The sequence below is a fragment of the Drosophila gunungcola genome (assembly GCF_025200985.1).
Source record: "Drosophila gunungcola strain Sukarami chromosome X unlocalized genomic scaffold, Dgunungcola_SK_2 000043F, whole genome shotgun sequence".
In the NCBI taxonomy this organism is placed as follows: domain Eukaryota; kingdom Metazoa; phylum Arthropoda; class Insecta; order Diptera; family Drosophilidae; genus Drosophila; species Drosophila gunungcola.
Genome location: NW_026453191.1, coordinates 288,431 through 306,156, shown reverse-complemented (window position 1 = coordinate 306,156; position 17,726 = coordinate 288,431). Strand labels below are relative to the sequence as shown.

Sequence of the window (17,726 nt, the reverse complement as noted above, 5' to 3'; positions counted from 1 at the left end):
GAGGTATGTTAATCTTTGCCTTACCGCTTGTTGATAAAGCAGTAACACTTAAGAAAGTGTTGGTAAACTGTCTAAGATTCATTCACAAAAAGTGTTGGTTAGGGATTGTATTTAACTAGAGGGGTTTCTAATGATTTAGAATCCTTAAACTTAAATAAAGTGTTGGCAAACCATTTAAGATATATTTATTAAAATTGTGGGTTAGGTATTCTATTTAATTAGAGGGTTTCTTTGAATTGGATATAGTATACTGAATATCTAGAAAATAATATGGTTAATTGTTTTCTAACTATTCAAATTGTACTGTCTAACATTGTTATCATCACAGAAAGTGTGGATAAATCAACTATGATTCATAATATTTTAAGCATGTGTTGCTAACTGAATTTATTTAAGGGCCTTTCTAAAGTTACTGTCTTTCTCTAAAAAGACTGTAACATTTTAAATGTATGTTGTAAAATACAAGAGATTTTTTTCGGTGATCCGCTGGTGCTGCTATTGCCATTGTCGACCTGCGCTTGCAACAATGGTTGTTTCTGCCACGTTGCCACGCCCACACCAACGCCTGCTTATTCACTTTTGTGACCCAATAGAGTCGAATTATTTTTTTTTTCATTCACTTTTGTTTTGTAATTAGGCACTCTTTTGCAGATCTCTCCGTTCGTTTCTATATATACATTTATTTACATATTTTTTATGTATAGGTATTTATTTAAAATGTCTGTTTGTCGAATTTGTTGTTCTTATATTTTTTTTGTGTCGGGGGCGCAGGTTTAAATGTTTCTCAAGTGCTTTGTGCCAATTTTCGGTTTGCATTTTGTGGCTTGCATCTTTGTTGCCATTGTTGCTGCTCTCTTTGTGTCTCTTCCATTTCATGTTTTTGTTTGAAATGAACTTTAAGCTTATTTAAATTGCTGTGGATTGCATTTTGTTCGACCTGTCCGAATAAAATGGGACAGCCAATGAATTATTCCGAGGTCTTGTGGAAAGGTGAGAGTCGCCACTGAGGGATTTTTTAATAATTTATTTCCTAAGAAATGTACATAGTCTGTCCTGACTAAAGACCACTTAAAAGACCACAACGATTCTAGGCGATATTATTTGTAATTAATACATATTAGAACACAGAAGAAAAGGGAATTAGATACTGGTTTTTTAATTTGTGAACCCTATAAATTAATATATTTTATGTTTATAATCGTAACCAATTCCACTTTAATTTCTTTTTAGTTCTTGTCGAACTGATAATAATCGAACAATGTTGACTCAGTACTCTTAGTTTATACATCTTCTCATACAATATAAAATATTTTTCAATCATTCAGCGCTGTCCAAACATTCTCTTAAAGGATTAATAGCTTTTATATGGCCTTGATTTCCAAGGTGACTGTCAAACTGCTGGCGCAACCGAGGGGCAATCAGAAGCACCTCCTAAATCCGCCCACCAACTGGCCTGCTGCCTACTGATTACACGCTTGAGGGCGTGGGCGGTGGGCGGTTGTGGGTGGTGGGTGGCTCAAGGATATGGCGAAAGCCCGCCTTGGGTGGCTTGAAGCTATAAGCTTGGAGAAAGGATTCCCCCGCAATTGCCGCATGAGCATAATTTGTTGTAATTAACATAACGAGCCAGCCCAAGCAATAATGGCCAAAACTTCCCACACTCGCACACTCGCAGAAGTGGGGGTATTTGAACTGAAGTTGGACTGTTTGCTGTTTCAGGCTGGCTGTGTTGCCTTTGTCCTTCATCCTTTTGTGTAATTAATTTGATTTTTTTTAGTAGTAGAACCACCCACATCCCGCAGCATAAATAAGTTGTTCTTGCCATTTAGGCAGCAGTTATGAAAATGACTTTATGCGAGACATTTGGCAAAGACTTGGTAAATATTTCGTGAGCAAAGGGAATCGTTTGGCATTAAGCATACGCCGTGTTGCAAAAGGGATGTAATTATTTAAAATTTATAAGCAGCTACATATTATTATGAAATATTTTGACTATAAATCGTTTAGCATTAAAAATTAGGTGTGGAATATTTTGTTCATTTGTATAACCCTTGAAAGGAGGAGGTATGCCTTTAAAATTAAGTATACGCCCAGTTAATTATAAAAGAAGCAAAGATTGGATAGTGGTAGTAAAGTGTTTATGAAGAAATCGTTTAGCAATGAAGGAAATGAAATTAATTTAAAGCAAAAGGAATATTAAAATATTAAGTATACGCCCCATTGGCAGAACTATGCAAACGTTACAAAACAAGGGATTTTAAAACATTATTCATTTCTTAAATAATTGTATGATTTTCTAACTTAAACTCACCCTTTTACACTGTCATCTGACATATTAATTTAAATTTTTCCTTAAACAGCTCTTTAACCTTTAATCTTTGCAGCAACAAGTTGTCGAACTATCGGGCTATGTCATCATACTCGTCGAGAATGTGGAGGGTAAAATTAAACTATACGGCTCACCGCCCGATCGCGATAATCTGGAAGTGGGCGATGAGATACTCGAGGTCAATGGCCTGACCCTGGAGAATATATCGCGCACGGAGGTCATTCGCCACATACACGACGTACGGATACTAACCCTCATATATAAGTGGTCCATCCTGACTATCCCTAACTAATTTCTATGTTTCTTCTTTTCGATTTGCACGAATTCTTTGCAGTGCATTAAATCCTGTACTATCTGTCTGCGTGTGCGAAAGAAGAATGATTCACGACTGGGTAAGTTCACGAATTTTTTAATTATTTAACATTATTTGAGTCATTATTTCCATGAAAAGGGCTATATTTAAAAGAATATTCACATCGACTTATAAAAGGTTTTTGCAAATAAAAAATTTTTCAAACTTGATCGAAATACTTTTATTAACTGAATTTCAATTTTCTGTGATTTTAAAGACGGATTTTGGTTCGATATATTGTAAAGTGATGTTAGTACCAAGAGAAATATTTTCGAAACAGTTTTGTCAACATTTTTAATCGGCTCTACCGCTAATAAACCAGGTCACACTGGCTCGAAAACTTCTAATCGCCCGATCACCTGTGCAGTTTGAGAGCCACTGCAGCCTGGTTAAAGCAACAAGTTGAAGCTAACTGTCTGATTCGGAACTCTGCTCTCGCATTTCATTAACTAACTGTCTAACTCGATCGCTCTCTCTCTATCTCTTCTCCGATGCTTTTTTGGCATTTGTATTTGCATACTCTATAATCATCGATTACTCCGGTATATTGGGATTTGCGGACAAATTTCATTCAGTATCTGAAATGTCAAAAATAACTATTTGTAATTGTAATTTTGTTGATATCTTAGCTCAAAATTGGTATCACTGTTACCTTTATTTTATTTTGGCATCTGTTTATAGAAATATAAGATTTTCTATACATAGGATTTATATACATAAGATTTTATATACATAGTCTCAATATTGTTTATAATTTTAACTTTTTGATTTAAAAAATTGATACATTGGATTTTATTTAACCAATAATGGTAAAATTACCGGAATCAATCAGACTGAAGCTTATTATAATCGATTACGCTGATCGTATAAGGTCTTACGTGGTAGTTGGTATTATCACACCTGTATTACTTCCAAATGGCGAGCAGTACCTGTTTGGCATTTGTGTCTTTGCATTTGACTTTGCGGTCAGTGGAACTTCTGGCGCTCATGGCTCTCCGGCTTTACGGTTCTCCAGTCTTCTCACTATCAGTCTCAGTCTTCAAGTTCCCCACTCATCTGCTCTCCCGCTCTTTCTCTGTGTGAGTTAGTGAGCTAGTGTACCGCTCTCTCTCTCTCTTTAGCCGGGTTTTTGGGGCCTCTCCGGCCGCTCGGCGGTGGAGCCGCCTCAGTTGCGAGGCGACCGTCGACATTTCCGTAGCGTCAGCGCCGCAGTGTCGCCGCTTTAGCCGTACCGCTCATACCGTTCATACCGCCCAGCTAACGCCATCCCGTTTTCTCCGGTGGATTGCGTTCGTTGTGTTTTTTATTTTTGTGTTGTCGGTTTTGGAGTTCGGTTTTCCGCCTTTTGTTTTGAAGTGCGCGCACGCGTTGGCGTCTCTTTTTTGGTACGTGGTTCGCCGCCGTTTCGTTCTCCTCTTTTTTTTTCGGTGTGACAAATTTGATTTGTAGTTGTTTTATTGTGGTGCAGCAGCAGCGGCAGCAGAAAAAGCAACAGCAGTAGCAGCAGCAGCATAAAAAGCGGCAGGGTGAGTGGCCAGTGGCTCCCAAACTGGGCAAACTATCTATGGCAGAGTCATGAATCAACATTGTTAGTGTTTAGTTTGGCGTACCTGGCCACAGATACACAACTACAGAAATATATACACACATATGGTATGTTTGTGTATACCCAGAGTTACTACAGTCGAACTCGCATGACTCGGACTACACGGAAAAAAGTTTGATCATTTTGGACCAATGTTGCATAACAAGTTTTCCATGAGCTGGCGTCTTTGCGCATTAAAAAGAATATTACTTGTTGCTCTTTTTTCCGCAGTAATTTCGAGCATCTTTAAAATTAATATATTTTCTTCACATATTTTGAATATTATTTTATTGACACCATTTTAACATATATATTTCTTTTCAAAAGTATATTCTGTATTTTGTAAAATTAAAGAATTTAAAATTTTTAATTTAATAATATATTTAATACCCAAAATTTTTTTGTTTGTATTATTTTATTTTAAAAAAATTCCTTAAATTTGTGTACTTGTTAATGAACAGAAAATATTATACATTTTTTTACGTGTATGCACACAAGGAATGTGTGCAAATATTTCTTAAAAGATTTTTCTTGACGTGTGAACAATTTGTATGGTTTATTTGTAATTGAAATGGCCGGTTTTTAATAGTGCTCTTATTCACATTCAGTTTATTAAATCAATGTTGTCACTGAAACTCGTTCTGGTTATTGTTAGGTATGTTTCTGGTTTTGTTTACGTTTTGGCAATTTCAAAATAAAAAACATTGAGCTTATATTGTTTAGAAACTTTAAGAAGTATCAATTATATCAATAACAATCATTATGTTAATCAAAACTAAGTCATTTATAAAGAAAACTAAACGTAAATTTAAATCCATATTTTAATCATCTGCAGAAAATTCGGATTAAATCCAACGTATATTCCAAGCAACTTTAAAAAAGCAAATCCAATTCAAATGCATAACAACTCTTTAGCATCTCTAAAGCAAAATTAAACCAAATCCAAATCAGTTTCATGAATGCCATTAGCACGTAATGCCATTTCCCGGTGTAAAATCTTGCAGTTTGCAAAAACTTAGGACTAGGAAAGTTCGAGTTCTGGATGTTCGACTGTAACCGCCAGCACCGGCAAAATAATTTCGTTTCGACTCACGGAAAGTTTTTTGTCGCTTTATTATTATGGGCAAAACTTCAGTTTAACCCATTAACACGGCGATGAGTGCGGTGTTTGCTCTTATTATACTTGTTTTTTTGTGCGTTTTTTTTCGCTGACTTTTTTTTTTATTTAGTTTTGTTTTTGTGGGCGTGAGAGTGCAAAAAGTGAGGGCAAATAGTTTGGAGGGCCGACACATGTAGATACAGATACAAAATCCCCCATGGACCATCAAAGTGGCCAGCAAAAAGCATTTGGGAATGGAAATGGTGGGAGTTATAAGACCCGCTCTCGCTCTCTCTTCCCCCCCTTCCTTCCTTCCTTTTCCTCTCGCTCTCTCTCTCTTTCACAGCCTCCTCAACTTTTTGCCTCCCACCGAATTCAGCCAACTGGAAATTACTGCAAAATAGACAATGCAAAAGCGAGACGCTCAGATGCCACGAGATGGCAGAGCAAGGGAGATGGGCTATAGAAATAAAAGCTGCTTACAGTTTGGTCTGCGTTGTGGGCCACGTGTTGTTGTTGCCATAAAAAGCGGCTAAACAAGAAACAACAACAGCAACAACAGCAAGAAACACACAAACAGACAGTAAAGAAAACTAACCTCAAAACGAAACAAGTTTTGTCGAAAGTGGAAATCAACTGTCAAAAAATCATAAAAGTGGCGAAAAAATACACATTTTATGGGACCCACATACCAAAAGTTACATTCATTATGCTATGCCACTCATTAAAATGGCAGCATTAAGAGTGTTATGAATGATCTTAAACCGGACTGAGCAACTTATTACCGGTGATATTTCCTGCAGGAGCTAAGAACTAAGATCAATGAGGAAGAGTAAAGATTTGTCGTTTTAAAAATAGATGTTAAAATACACTTGTTTATGTCTGACAGTATTTTAGAATGTTAAAAATTCTATTTAATGGAGCTCCTATAATTTTTGCTTTAAGCATGCATTGTTGTGTGTGTACTAATCAATGAATTGCTGACCTATTTCAAACATAAACATGTTATATTTTCTTTTATTGATTAATAAATTCTCATAAGCTTGGCATACACAAATTAAACATTGTTCTTAGGGTATTAGGTTCTAAATTCATCAATTAAGAGCGTGTCAAGAAGGTGTTTAAAGTAATGAAAAATTTAATTACTTTTTACAGTTAAATCAATTAATTTAAGCTTTAAATTTGCATATGTACATTAGTAACTAAAAATATTTTAATACATAATAGACATTTTATTTAAATAATGAAGCTCCTTATACCCGGATACCGGAAGAATAAATTGACATACACTTTAAAAAGCCAATTAAATTAATAAACATTAAAGTTATTAAAAATTACTTATACCCATTTAAAATAAACAAAAAAGAGAAATATTTTCATAACTGTCTAGGCCATGGAACAGACCAATGTATCCTTCACAAGTAGCTCTCAAGTAAATCCAATTACTGGTTGAAAGAAAACTAAAATTACTGCACAAAGGCAACATTATTGTGCGGATACTAAATCAATCAAATGCTGACCTATTTCGAGCGCACACGTCACAGAATCCGCAGCCAATTGAATAACAGTTTTAACTGCACTGTGCCGCATTCCAAGGGGCGTATACGCAACCCAGAATCCCCTTTGTCGTATAGTAGCCGCCCTCCCTTTTGTCCACTGATAAGGCGGCAATCAGTTGCAGTCTCCTCGAAACCGCTTTTATTTTTGGGTCAACTCCAACGGACCCCGAAGAATTTCCAGTTTGCAACGGCGGCTAACACACAAACAAAACACTGAAAACATCGAATACATTCCAAAGCAATGAATTTGCTGTTCAAAGCGAAATCAATAGGAGTTTGCCGGCAAAGGAAGAGAGGTGCGATGCTGAAAAACTTAAAACTAAAATCTAAAGCCAAAGTTTTCTATGTTCGTATATAGGATCGTCTGCAGGTGCAAGCGGGATGGCTTGCGATTAAGAGAGGGAGATAGAGAGAGAGAGCGCAGCATCCGAAATCCGGTAACGCAAGTTTCTTGGCTCCAAAGAACACTGAAACAAATTAGAAATCAAATGTTTATGCTAATAAAACACATTTCAATAACTTTGAATTGCATCCATTGCGAGCATTCAAGCATTTTTAAAAGAAAAATAACAAATTGGTAACATTATTTTCTATAAAATTATTATTATTTAAAAAAAGTCTTAAAGCAAAAATTACGTTTTTTTTGCTTCATCTCCTTATTAGAAAGTTTAAAAACTATTGCTTTCTTGCAATATTTCACCTATAAGTTATAATACAATATTGAAAAAAAAATGTAATTATAAAATCAGTGTTTTTTATGTCAAGCTTGGAAACTGCACGTTTTAACGTCCTATTGATAATTTAAATTGAACTTGAGTAATTAAAACTGTTCAGTTACTAATCAAATATTTTACACTTTAATTAATAGACCCGTAGCAAAATTAACAACATAATCTATGCATACAGAAATAATTAATTAATATTAATGCATGTTTCAATGCTAAGATTTTTTTTAACAGTAGGTCAGCATTTAAGTAACAAACTACAAATGCTTAAGGTTATGTATTTTTGTATGCAATTTTAAAGTTTAATCTTATTTTATTCATAATACTTTCCAAAGATTCCAAAAACCTTCATTAACGATTATTAGGCTAAAAGTCCTTACGTAATAACCATAACCATTTAAGTTAGTTTTAGAAGGGGTGTTCTTTGTTTTCCAGTGTTTCGGCTGACTCAATTGTGTGAGTAAGTTTTTAAGTTTTACACGCTGCCAGCGACTGCGACGTCGACTGAATTTGAAGCGATACAATTGAGCGCGCTCAGATGCGCTGGGTGGTAGTGAGGGGCGATAGGGTGGAGGGGGGGCTTTTTAAAGGTACGAGATGGCCATGTGCTGCGATGTGTAAAAGTCATTGCCTCAGGCGAGCGAGCGAGAGGGATAGCCCGTACAAGGGAGAAGGCAATAGCAAGGGGGAGAGCCAAAATTGTTTTCCAACTTGGCCATGGAATTGCATTGTGATGCTAGTACACTAGAAAAAAATACCAGAACCATTTCCAATGGATTTTTGAAATAAATAGATGATTTAGGTAAAACATTGTTAAATATTTTCTGAACAATTAAAGCATGTAAATAAAGACTTGGTAACTCTAAGACACATATCTATTCAATATAATGTAAAGAATAATGAGTTCTTATTTAGGTTCAAAACTTGTCAATCTCAAAGAGATTAATATTTGTTTTACCACATTATAGTACAACTCATTTTTTAAGTAAGAAGTTTTGGTTGAACAACCCAAACATTGTCCAACATTTGTAAAGTTATAGTTTGTTTTTAAAGTCGACTATTTTTTGTAATGGTAAAAATAAGATTTCTTGGTTTTGAATTCAGGACTTGATCAAACGCTATTTAAGTTTTGATCAAGCAAAAGTGATAAAGTGTTTTTACAAATTTCCTAACTAAATTAAGACTTTAAATAAAAAACTTGGTTATTTATTCCGTGTGCATTTTCGCCAAGGATGTGGTTAACAAAGGGGCGCGGATCGGGATGCACACGGATATGGCCATAGCTATGGCTGTATGGCTTTGGCTTGGGATGCATGTCGTGGGTCGATCTCAGTGGCCACAGGAATGCGGAGGCTTAGTCGACTATCTAATGCGGTGCTAGTGAATTCCGACTATTCGGTTCACATGCGCCTGGCCATTGACATAGCCATGTTCTTAACTGGCATCCGTAGGTGTATTTTTATTTAACCAGTATTCATTCTTTTATTCGAATGTCTAATTCATGCGTATGCAATGATTATTTTTTAGCATGACATCCAAGTGCCACGCCCTATTATTTACTACGTTCCCCATATTTTCCATTCTTGTTCCTTATAGGTCGCTGTTGCATCTGAATTTGTTGTCTTGTGTTTTCTTTTTCATGTTTCATGTGTCTGTGTCTGTTTTTGTTTGCTGTTCTATGTTCTTTGGCTTTTTTGTTCACCTGAACACATTTTCTTGCTTTGTCGCTCACCGTTGCATCTCTCCAGCTTTTTCTCGGTTTTTACCCCGTTTCAAAGGGCATTATCTAATAACAAAAACCCGGAGAAAGACTGGAGAATTGGTTTGTGCCGTCCCGTTGGTTCTTCTGCATTGGACTGCTTGAATTCTTGGATGCCGTTGTCGATTCTTTGGATTTTACCAGTGATTTACCGCTAGCTCCTCTAATTGGATATGCGCAGATAATTCCTAATGCCAATTCATTCGATTTAAATTATGTACATATGCAGACAGCACAAAATACACGCATTCTCTGATGCTTGAAGAGTATTTACGTGTTTTTAAATCAATACAGGTGAAGTCTTGTTCCATTAACCCAGAAAATATGATTAAATATTTTGGTTAAAAAGTCCAAGCGAATTAATTAATTGTTTTTGAAAAAAAAAAACAAAGTTCTATTAGCAAAAATTTTTTTTAATATGTTTATTCCTTTTTGATGGACGATCTCTTTTATTCTGTTGCATTTTGCCAACATCCATAGTCTTTCTCTTGCGTTTGGATCTGTTTATAATCTCGAGAAAATCGTACTTGTTGTCAGACGAAGCGAATCGCGGCACGCAACATCCAAACACCATAAAATTAAGTGATTCTGTAAGTGTTTTCGGGCTAAAAGAGGCGTGACAGATCGGTGTGGGTTGGTGGATTCTGCAGCTAACTGCAATTTGAAGTCGTCACAAAGAAAACGCTATGTGGTGGTGCAATCAAGCGCGCAAATAAGCAAATAAACGTGAGACTATGCGCACCTGAGACACTACAAAAAACTACAACAAGAATATGACCCTGAGATGTGATGATTGTCGTCAGCTCATCGCATGTCAAGTGAAGCTTCAATTGAATTCTGTTAACGAAAATTATTTTTACTTAGAGTCAAGTTTTCGATTTCCGGTTAACATTTGAATTTAATTTTTAAACGGGTTTAGTTGTGCTAGCTAGAAATTTAATGATCAGATTTTCCGACCCGAAAATAAAAGTATTTTATTTTAGATGTCCGCTTACATGTCACATTTCATCACTAGGTCATTTTAGTTAAGATTTAAGTTTCTTTTAAGTTTTTAAAACTTTTTAAGTTTCTTCTCCCTTTGTGTAGGGAGGTAAATGAGCCATACAATTTTTATTTCAACTTTATTTTCATTTTCAATTCAATTAGCAATCAGGTTGAGAGAGTATCTGGTAGAAAAAAAGGTAAACAATGCGACCGTCCATCAGCCATAATCAGTCCCCCTGCCTTAACCCTTTGTGGCCCCACACAAGGCAATCGCAATTAAACAATTTTCATGTTTACCCAGAAATCCCAGAGAGTGGGGAAATAAATGTGGAACGAAAAAAAGTGTATGATAAGCGATAAAGCAGCTGCGGTCCGTGCGGCGTATGAGTAATGGCCAAAAGGTGTCTGGTGGGGCTTATTCAATTCGGGAGGTGGTGAGGTGGGTGGTCCGAACAAGTAGTTGAGTAAGGTGCTTATACTCATTCAACCCCCGATTGGCTATCATAATCTGCTTTGACACAAATTGATATGCATGTCTTTTATTAACTAAATAATGGAGTGGAATACCCGGTTTTTGTTCTTCCCCTTTATATTTGGGTACGCAGAAAAATGCAATGAAACTTGAATTTTTTGTATTAAGTACCTAATAACTTACATATTTTTCGGTAGTTAGTTGAAAAAATCAATTCATTACACTTTTTTAATATATATTTATATATATTTATAATTTTTTATACTATGTATACAAATCTTTAAAGTTTCGATAAATTAAACAATAAAATTCTGTATAACATACATTTTTAAAGCCTTAAATCATTAAAAAAAACTTAATGTATGTTTTTGAACCTGGTCAATTTAAGAATTTTTGCTTATTTTCCGTATTATTTAACTTATATTGATTGCTTTTGAAAAGTTTTGTCAATGTAAACATCGTAGCTTTTAATTTGCTAACTTTTTCGGTCATCCGATGTTCTGTTTACCTGAACCCTTTGATTAAGTTGCCAAAGTTCAAGTAATCATGGTCATGGGCACTTCGGAGCTCTTCACCAGTTGACCAGACCCCCTGGATTCCCTAGATTTCCCAGATTTCCCGGATTACCAAGTCCAAGTCACAAGTAGAAGTCTCCCAATGCCGGCGACGCGTAATAAGATACTCGATTGTGCGGTTACATAACCCATGTGCACATGATTCGTAGTTTAACGACGGAGACAAATAATAACAATTCGCACACACAGGCATCGACTGTGCACCTGTACCTGTATCTGTGTATCTTTGTATCTCTGAAGTATCGCTGAACCTTTGTGTGTTTCTCTCGGAGATAAAGCGATATAAAACGAAATCTTCAGCTCAAGCAAACTGGTTTCGCTCACTTCAAAAAAGAAGCGATTAAAGCCGCAAAGCAGCCAACGAAGAAGGCCAAAATATAATCATAATAATTATATATTTCTTTAATATATATAGGCTTCTCCAGAATCCACTGCCTTTAGGGTGGCAAGTTCTCTCATTAAAATATATATAATATCAACATATTTGCATTAAAATGTTAATCATTTAATGGCCAATTAGGGTGTCTCCCACAAAAGTGTGACTTTTTCAACGGCTACCCTTTTTTGAACACGCTCCATTACAATTCACTGGCAATTAAATTTTAATTGCAAAACTCTCAAGTTAATTCGCTCCATCGTTATTGTTTGTTATTTTCCTTGTTATTATTGCTGTTTATTTTGTGTGGTTCAAGGGCAGGGCCAAAAGTAAGCAACAAATGCTGAATTAAAAATACACAAACAATTGCAAACATTTTGCAGTTTTTACCTGGCCTTCATCGAAGATTCAATAAGGTTGTTTTTTACCACTTAAAAAAATATAATAGGTACATCAAACAATCATAAGCAACAATTAAATGAAAAAAAGAGTTTACAATTAATTTGTAATGATTTTTATCATGGTAACATATGCATGGATCTAAGATCGGACTGAAACTTTGACCATTGATGCTGAAACAAGTGAAATACACATCCAATCGTAGAATCCGATTTGCGATTGGAGCTTCTGCTGCCAATTGAAATTCATCGATTGCGCTTATTCCGCTGATTCCACCTGCCGTTTGGTAACCATTGGAAGCCCAGGAAGTTGGCGGCTAGTTTTGCACCCTCCATATTGTCGTACTTGCGATATCGATGATGTCGATGTCGTTGCTTTTGGTTGCCATCGGTTGCCGTATGTTGCAGGCACTTCTCACGTGGTTTCTGCAATTTGAGTGCACTTTGGTTTATTGTTTATCGATTTGCTTGCGGGCAATTAAAGCCCTCCTCCTCCACCTTCTTCTCCTCCTCCTATTCCTCCATCACCATCCCCGACTTTTCATTCCGCCAGTGTGATTCAAGATTCCAGGGCAGACCCATTAAATGGAGAAGCTTTTCCCCCATCTCCGCCGACGACTCCTCTTGAAATGTGTGAAGTGCCACACAAGCAGAGTAACAAGAAACTCGCTTTAAACTCGGAAACTCGACAAGGGGATGCCCACTAAAAGTAAAAATATAGCTAATCAAAGGCAGAAAAGATACATTTTTTCTAAACGGACAAGGGTTTCAGTGACTTATTTTTTAAAATTAATAATAACTTTTAACAAAAGCTGACATTGTATATTAGAAGGGAACTATATTAGGACTTAAAGAAAGTCAATTAACTTCAATACTAACAAATTTTTTACTCTTCGCATTTATCTAACGTGAAACGCAAACCAAATTTTTTTGGTTTTAGTTTGTTTGAAAATGCCATGCCTAATTGAATTCATCCTAAAATCAATTAACTATCACAGCTAAAAAAATTTTTTTTGGCAATTTTCGCAATAACAAAATATGCGAGAACTGTCAAAAAATATTTTTTTTCGAGATCCAGCAATGATTGGTTGGTTAGATATCAGATACCCAAGACAGTTAGTGTTTTGACTGTGCTACCTTATTTGAACTCTTAAGATTTGTTGTATTTTTATAAAAAATAATAATTTAAGTGTGTTATATCTCAGAGACGTTAAGAAATGTTTTAAATCCAAAAAAATATTAATTTTAACATTATAAACTTAAAATATAAAAAATTCTAAATAAATTTAGTTTATTTATGAATTTTATTTGAATTTGTTTAGTAAATGGTGAACACAACACAACAGAGCACAAGCTAGCACACACATTTCAGATAATTAAGGCGGCGATAAGGGTTTATTGACCTAATAGAGCACCCAATAAAAGATAACACCCCTAGCACTCGTTGCAGGAGCATCTAAAAGTTGATGACTGAACAACAGCACTTTGTTGAAATACTTTATGCACTCTTTAAACCGACAAACACCAATGTGCCAACGCATAATCCTTTTTTTATTTGCAAATAAACTAGACACGAAACAGGGTAAAATGTCACTTCTTTTTACAAAAAGGGTTTTAACATTTTAAATTATTTGCAAAGTGAGTAAGTAAAGTAAATTATTTATAGACTTAAGAGGGGTACTATTTTGTAAAGCCCCCCAAATAGTATGTGAAATGTTCGGTTTATGATTGTCAAAAACTTAAATTCCTGCTTAAACTCTTCGTCAGATCGAGTAAACTCTCGTCTTACCCTTTCGCTTTGACCTCACCTGGCATCTTTGGCTGCAAGAACTATTAATGACTAATTAAGGTTAATAATATTGCACAAACACTCGACACAACAAAGAGCAACGTGCTCATGGAACAACAAATGGCGGACATCGGACACGGACAACGGTACAACAGACTACGGACAACGGGCAACAGACTATGGGCAACAGTCTCCGGACGGAAAAAAAACCGGACGGACAATAACGGACACCTGCGATGGGCTTTGTCAACAGCTTGCTACTCGATTACAAGCATTTGCATGTGTCAAAGGGGCGCTGTTCGATGCCCAACCCTTAGTAAGAAAACCCCCGAACCCCTCCAATCCGACCTTTTCGCTGCTTTCCCCCCCCCCCACACTTTCTCCGGGCGGACATGAACTCAATTGGGAATCCCAATTGCCCGGACTTGAAGAGGCGCTCGACTGACACGGCTTGTCAAGACTTATGAGAGGAATGCCGACCAGGGCGGCATGGCGAAAAGGGGGCGGGGTCGCGGAAATGAGTGACACAAACGCAAGGCACACACATGGACACCCCCACACCAACACACTGACAGGGACTTGCACAGGGTCACAGACACAGACACGCACACACTCTCGCGCGCACAAATGAGATTAAAAGTCAGAATCTTGGAGCTCGGAAAACGCACGGTAGTTGCTCCAACTCGCAAAAAAACGCCCCCGTAGTAACCCTTCACCCACATGCTGTGCATGCATGCCCATACACTTTGCGAAAAAGTTCCACCAAAATAGGATTATGAATATATTTATTGAATCTTCGAGAATCAAAACTAAAATCTATTTTGTAAATGCCCAACCTATGTAATCTCTGTATTAAAACCTAAAAAGAAAAATTGGGGTGATATATATCATATCATATATATATATATCTTAATTTCGATATCAAAGAAATGTATAATATTATAATAATGAGTGTTGATCATATCAAACGTCGTCGTGCATAATATCGTTACAATATTAATGACTAAAAGTTGTTTATTTACTTTCATCATTTTATTTTGCAATGAATGGTATAAGCTCGCATTTATTTTAAATTTTTTATAGGTTGTTTCTTGATACGAATTTTTTAGTTGGCCTAAAATTGGATTTATAATTATAAACTTATTTAATATTAAATAAAATAATTTTCATTGTGTGATTAGTCTGTTGATATATTAAACTGTACCAGTATTACTTCAAGTGCAGGATGGGCTGAGGGGGCGGAAGGTTCAACGACATGTAGCGACATCGAGGCTGACAACGCGGCGCCTAATTGGATCTGGCCCGAGCGCTCCACTTTTGCCCGGGCACGCTCGAGGGGGTGGGGGTGGATGTTGACGATGGGGGTTGCGGGGTTGGGGGTTGCGGGATGCGACCTCGGATCGAGGGCGTCTTAAGCCACCCAACGCCCCCTCTAATACCCACCGCCCACCGGTTTTCGACGCAATCAACAGCCGAAAACGCAAGGGCAGCGAAATGAAATTAAAGCCGAGGTCACGAGGAGGTGGCTCAGTGCTCGGTGCTTAGTGGTTCGGGTGCTCGAAGGGAGTGCAGCCTAAAAAAAGCAATAAAAGTGACAAGAAAAGTTGAAGCTCCGAGTGGGCGACGAAGAAGGATAAGGACAAGGAAAGTGGATTTGGCGTCGGAAGTGGGGTAGTCGAATTCATGTTGTCGTTGCTGTCAGCAACCAGCAAATTTTTAGCAAAACTTTTAGTCACCCTCGCAACAAACAGAAAACAAAAACACACGCATACCCTTCAAAATGTTGCTTTGCTGATTCGCAGGCATAAAAACGATTCCCCGGCGGCAGCATATTGTGGCCCATGAATGCACCCATGAGTACGTATCGAACGATTCGGTTAGAGCGCCGTGAATGCAGCGAATGAACGTTCGGGGAATACCGAAAGTACTGAAACCGAAATGATGTCTGCCATCAGGGGGCAAATCATGGCTTGGGTCAGTACGGCTTTTGTCAACAGACTAAAAAATATTTAGGAAAGTTTTCCTCGTACTTTTACGGATTTTAATTACTGAAGAAACATATAACTAACTAATTAGTGTTATATTTTTTTGTAATTTGTAAATCAGCAGCTTTTGTTACCAGAATATTTAATGTAATTCTTTCGTCACCTTTCGGCAAAAAGGTATAAAGCAAATAAAATAAAAGTGTCATTTCACCCAAGCAATAAATTGTTATTAAAAAGCTATCCAATTAAGTTTGAAACACAATTAATTTAATTGCAAATATGTGAAAATAAATCACTCAAACAAAGTTACAGTGTTTTTTAAGACTCTTTTATAACTATGATTTATGTGCCTCGTTTGTGAGTGGTATTCCATCAACCAGTCACCAGTCTGAATCAACTATTGATTTTGGGGGTCCTTTTGCTTGGCAGATCACAACCCCGTACTTTATCATCTGCCTGCTAAATGTTTAATGTGCCTGAATTAATTATTCCGACCACTTGTCTCTTTTTGCAGCCTGGGATATTGGCAACTCCGTGCAGGACGCCTTCGTCATCGCCGTCGAGGAGCACGCCCGCGAGCGTCTGCAAAGATTGGCGGCCTTGAACCGGGTCACGCCCGTCGACATCACCCAGCTGTCCAAGAAGGTGAGTGCCCCCATTTGGGTTATGGCTTTACATTTGCAAACTACTTTTAACGTTTTAAACGATATTTTTAAGGCATTTAATTGACTAAATTAAAAGACATAATTTCACACCGTTTATAGTGGGGGTTTTTTATGGCCGGGTGTAGATTTCCAACTACTTGGCTATATTTTCGCTTTACCAAGAAGTTTAAATACATTTAATTTAAAAGGGATTTTCTTGGGTATACTTTCTCGCAACCAGGAAATTTCCAGTGAATTTTCTAGGTATTTTGTTCTGTTTCACAAGGTTTTAAGTTTGTTATCTGACAAAAATTACATATTCAACGTAACTTTTGCCAAGAAAGTACTTCATTTTAAGGTTCCTACACTGTTTTTTCTGGGAAGCTTTTAGTAGAATCCTAGCTAGTTTCTTTACAGTTTAGTTCCATTTCCGTGTATTTTTCAAGAGTTTTACTGACAGATGTCTTGAATACGTTTCAGCTTAATTTGCTTCATGTTTTTCTCTGTACTTGAAGCGTAGTTTAGAAAATACACATGCACCTGCAACTATAAACTTAAGTGATTTAAATAAAAATTAACTGAAGCACCCAATGACTATTAAAATAACGTGTTTCATTATTTTAACAGGTAATGTAAGGTATTGCCTTTTAACAATGAGGTGACTATATTGGGAAGTAGATTATAAATATGGGGCGAAAAACTTAGCTTTGTCGGCTTTGTTTAAAAACATGTAGGTAAAGTCAAGTAAAAAATTTGCAATGCTATTTTAGGGTTATTTATTCGTCTGCTGGAAGTCTATATTCGATGAATGAAAAGGTGAAACGGGTGGTGGGGGAATTCCCGGAAAGTGCTACGCTGTATTTTTATTTATTTTTGTATTTTTTTTTTTTTTTTTTTGTGCGGCATGTGGCAGTGAAGCACACATGAATGCAAGGTATTTATTTGCAGGCTGTGTGTTTGGCCGAATTGGACGGCAAACTGAAATTGAATTGGAAAACGTTTTATGAAAACAGCTTTCTATAACACACGGCGCAAACATAACTGAATGACCAGTGACCAACTGGAGGCGGCCCCTCCCAAATACCAAATGCAAAA

The 17,726-nt window shown here is 36.7% G+C and overlaps 1 protein-coding gene across 10 annotated transcripts in view; it reads left to right on the top strand.

Annotated features, from left to right (window-relative positions):
* Nucleotides 1-17,726, top strand: part of LOC128260869 (protein PALS1) — a 66,253-nt gene that overhangs the window by 9,782 nt on the left and 38,745 nt on the right. For 7 of the 10 annotated variants that reach the window (XM_052994152.1, XM_052994153.1, XM_052994155.1 and 4 more), the window contains exons 3-5: nucleotides 2,385-2,567; nucleotides 2,664-2,721; nucleotides 16,502-16,632. In XM_052994152.1, coding sequence (XP_052850112.1) covers nucleotides 2,385-2,567; nucleotides 2,664-2,721; nucleotides 16,502-16,632 — 372 coding nt within the window. The other 3 variants (XM_052994158.1, XM_052994156.1, XM_052994157.1) reach the window with 3 other exon arrangements.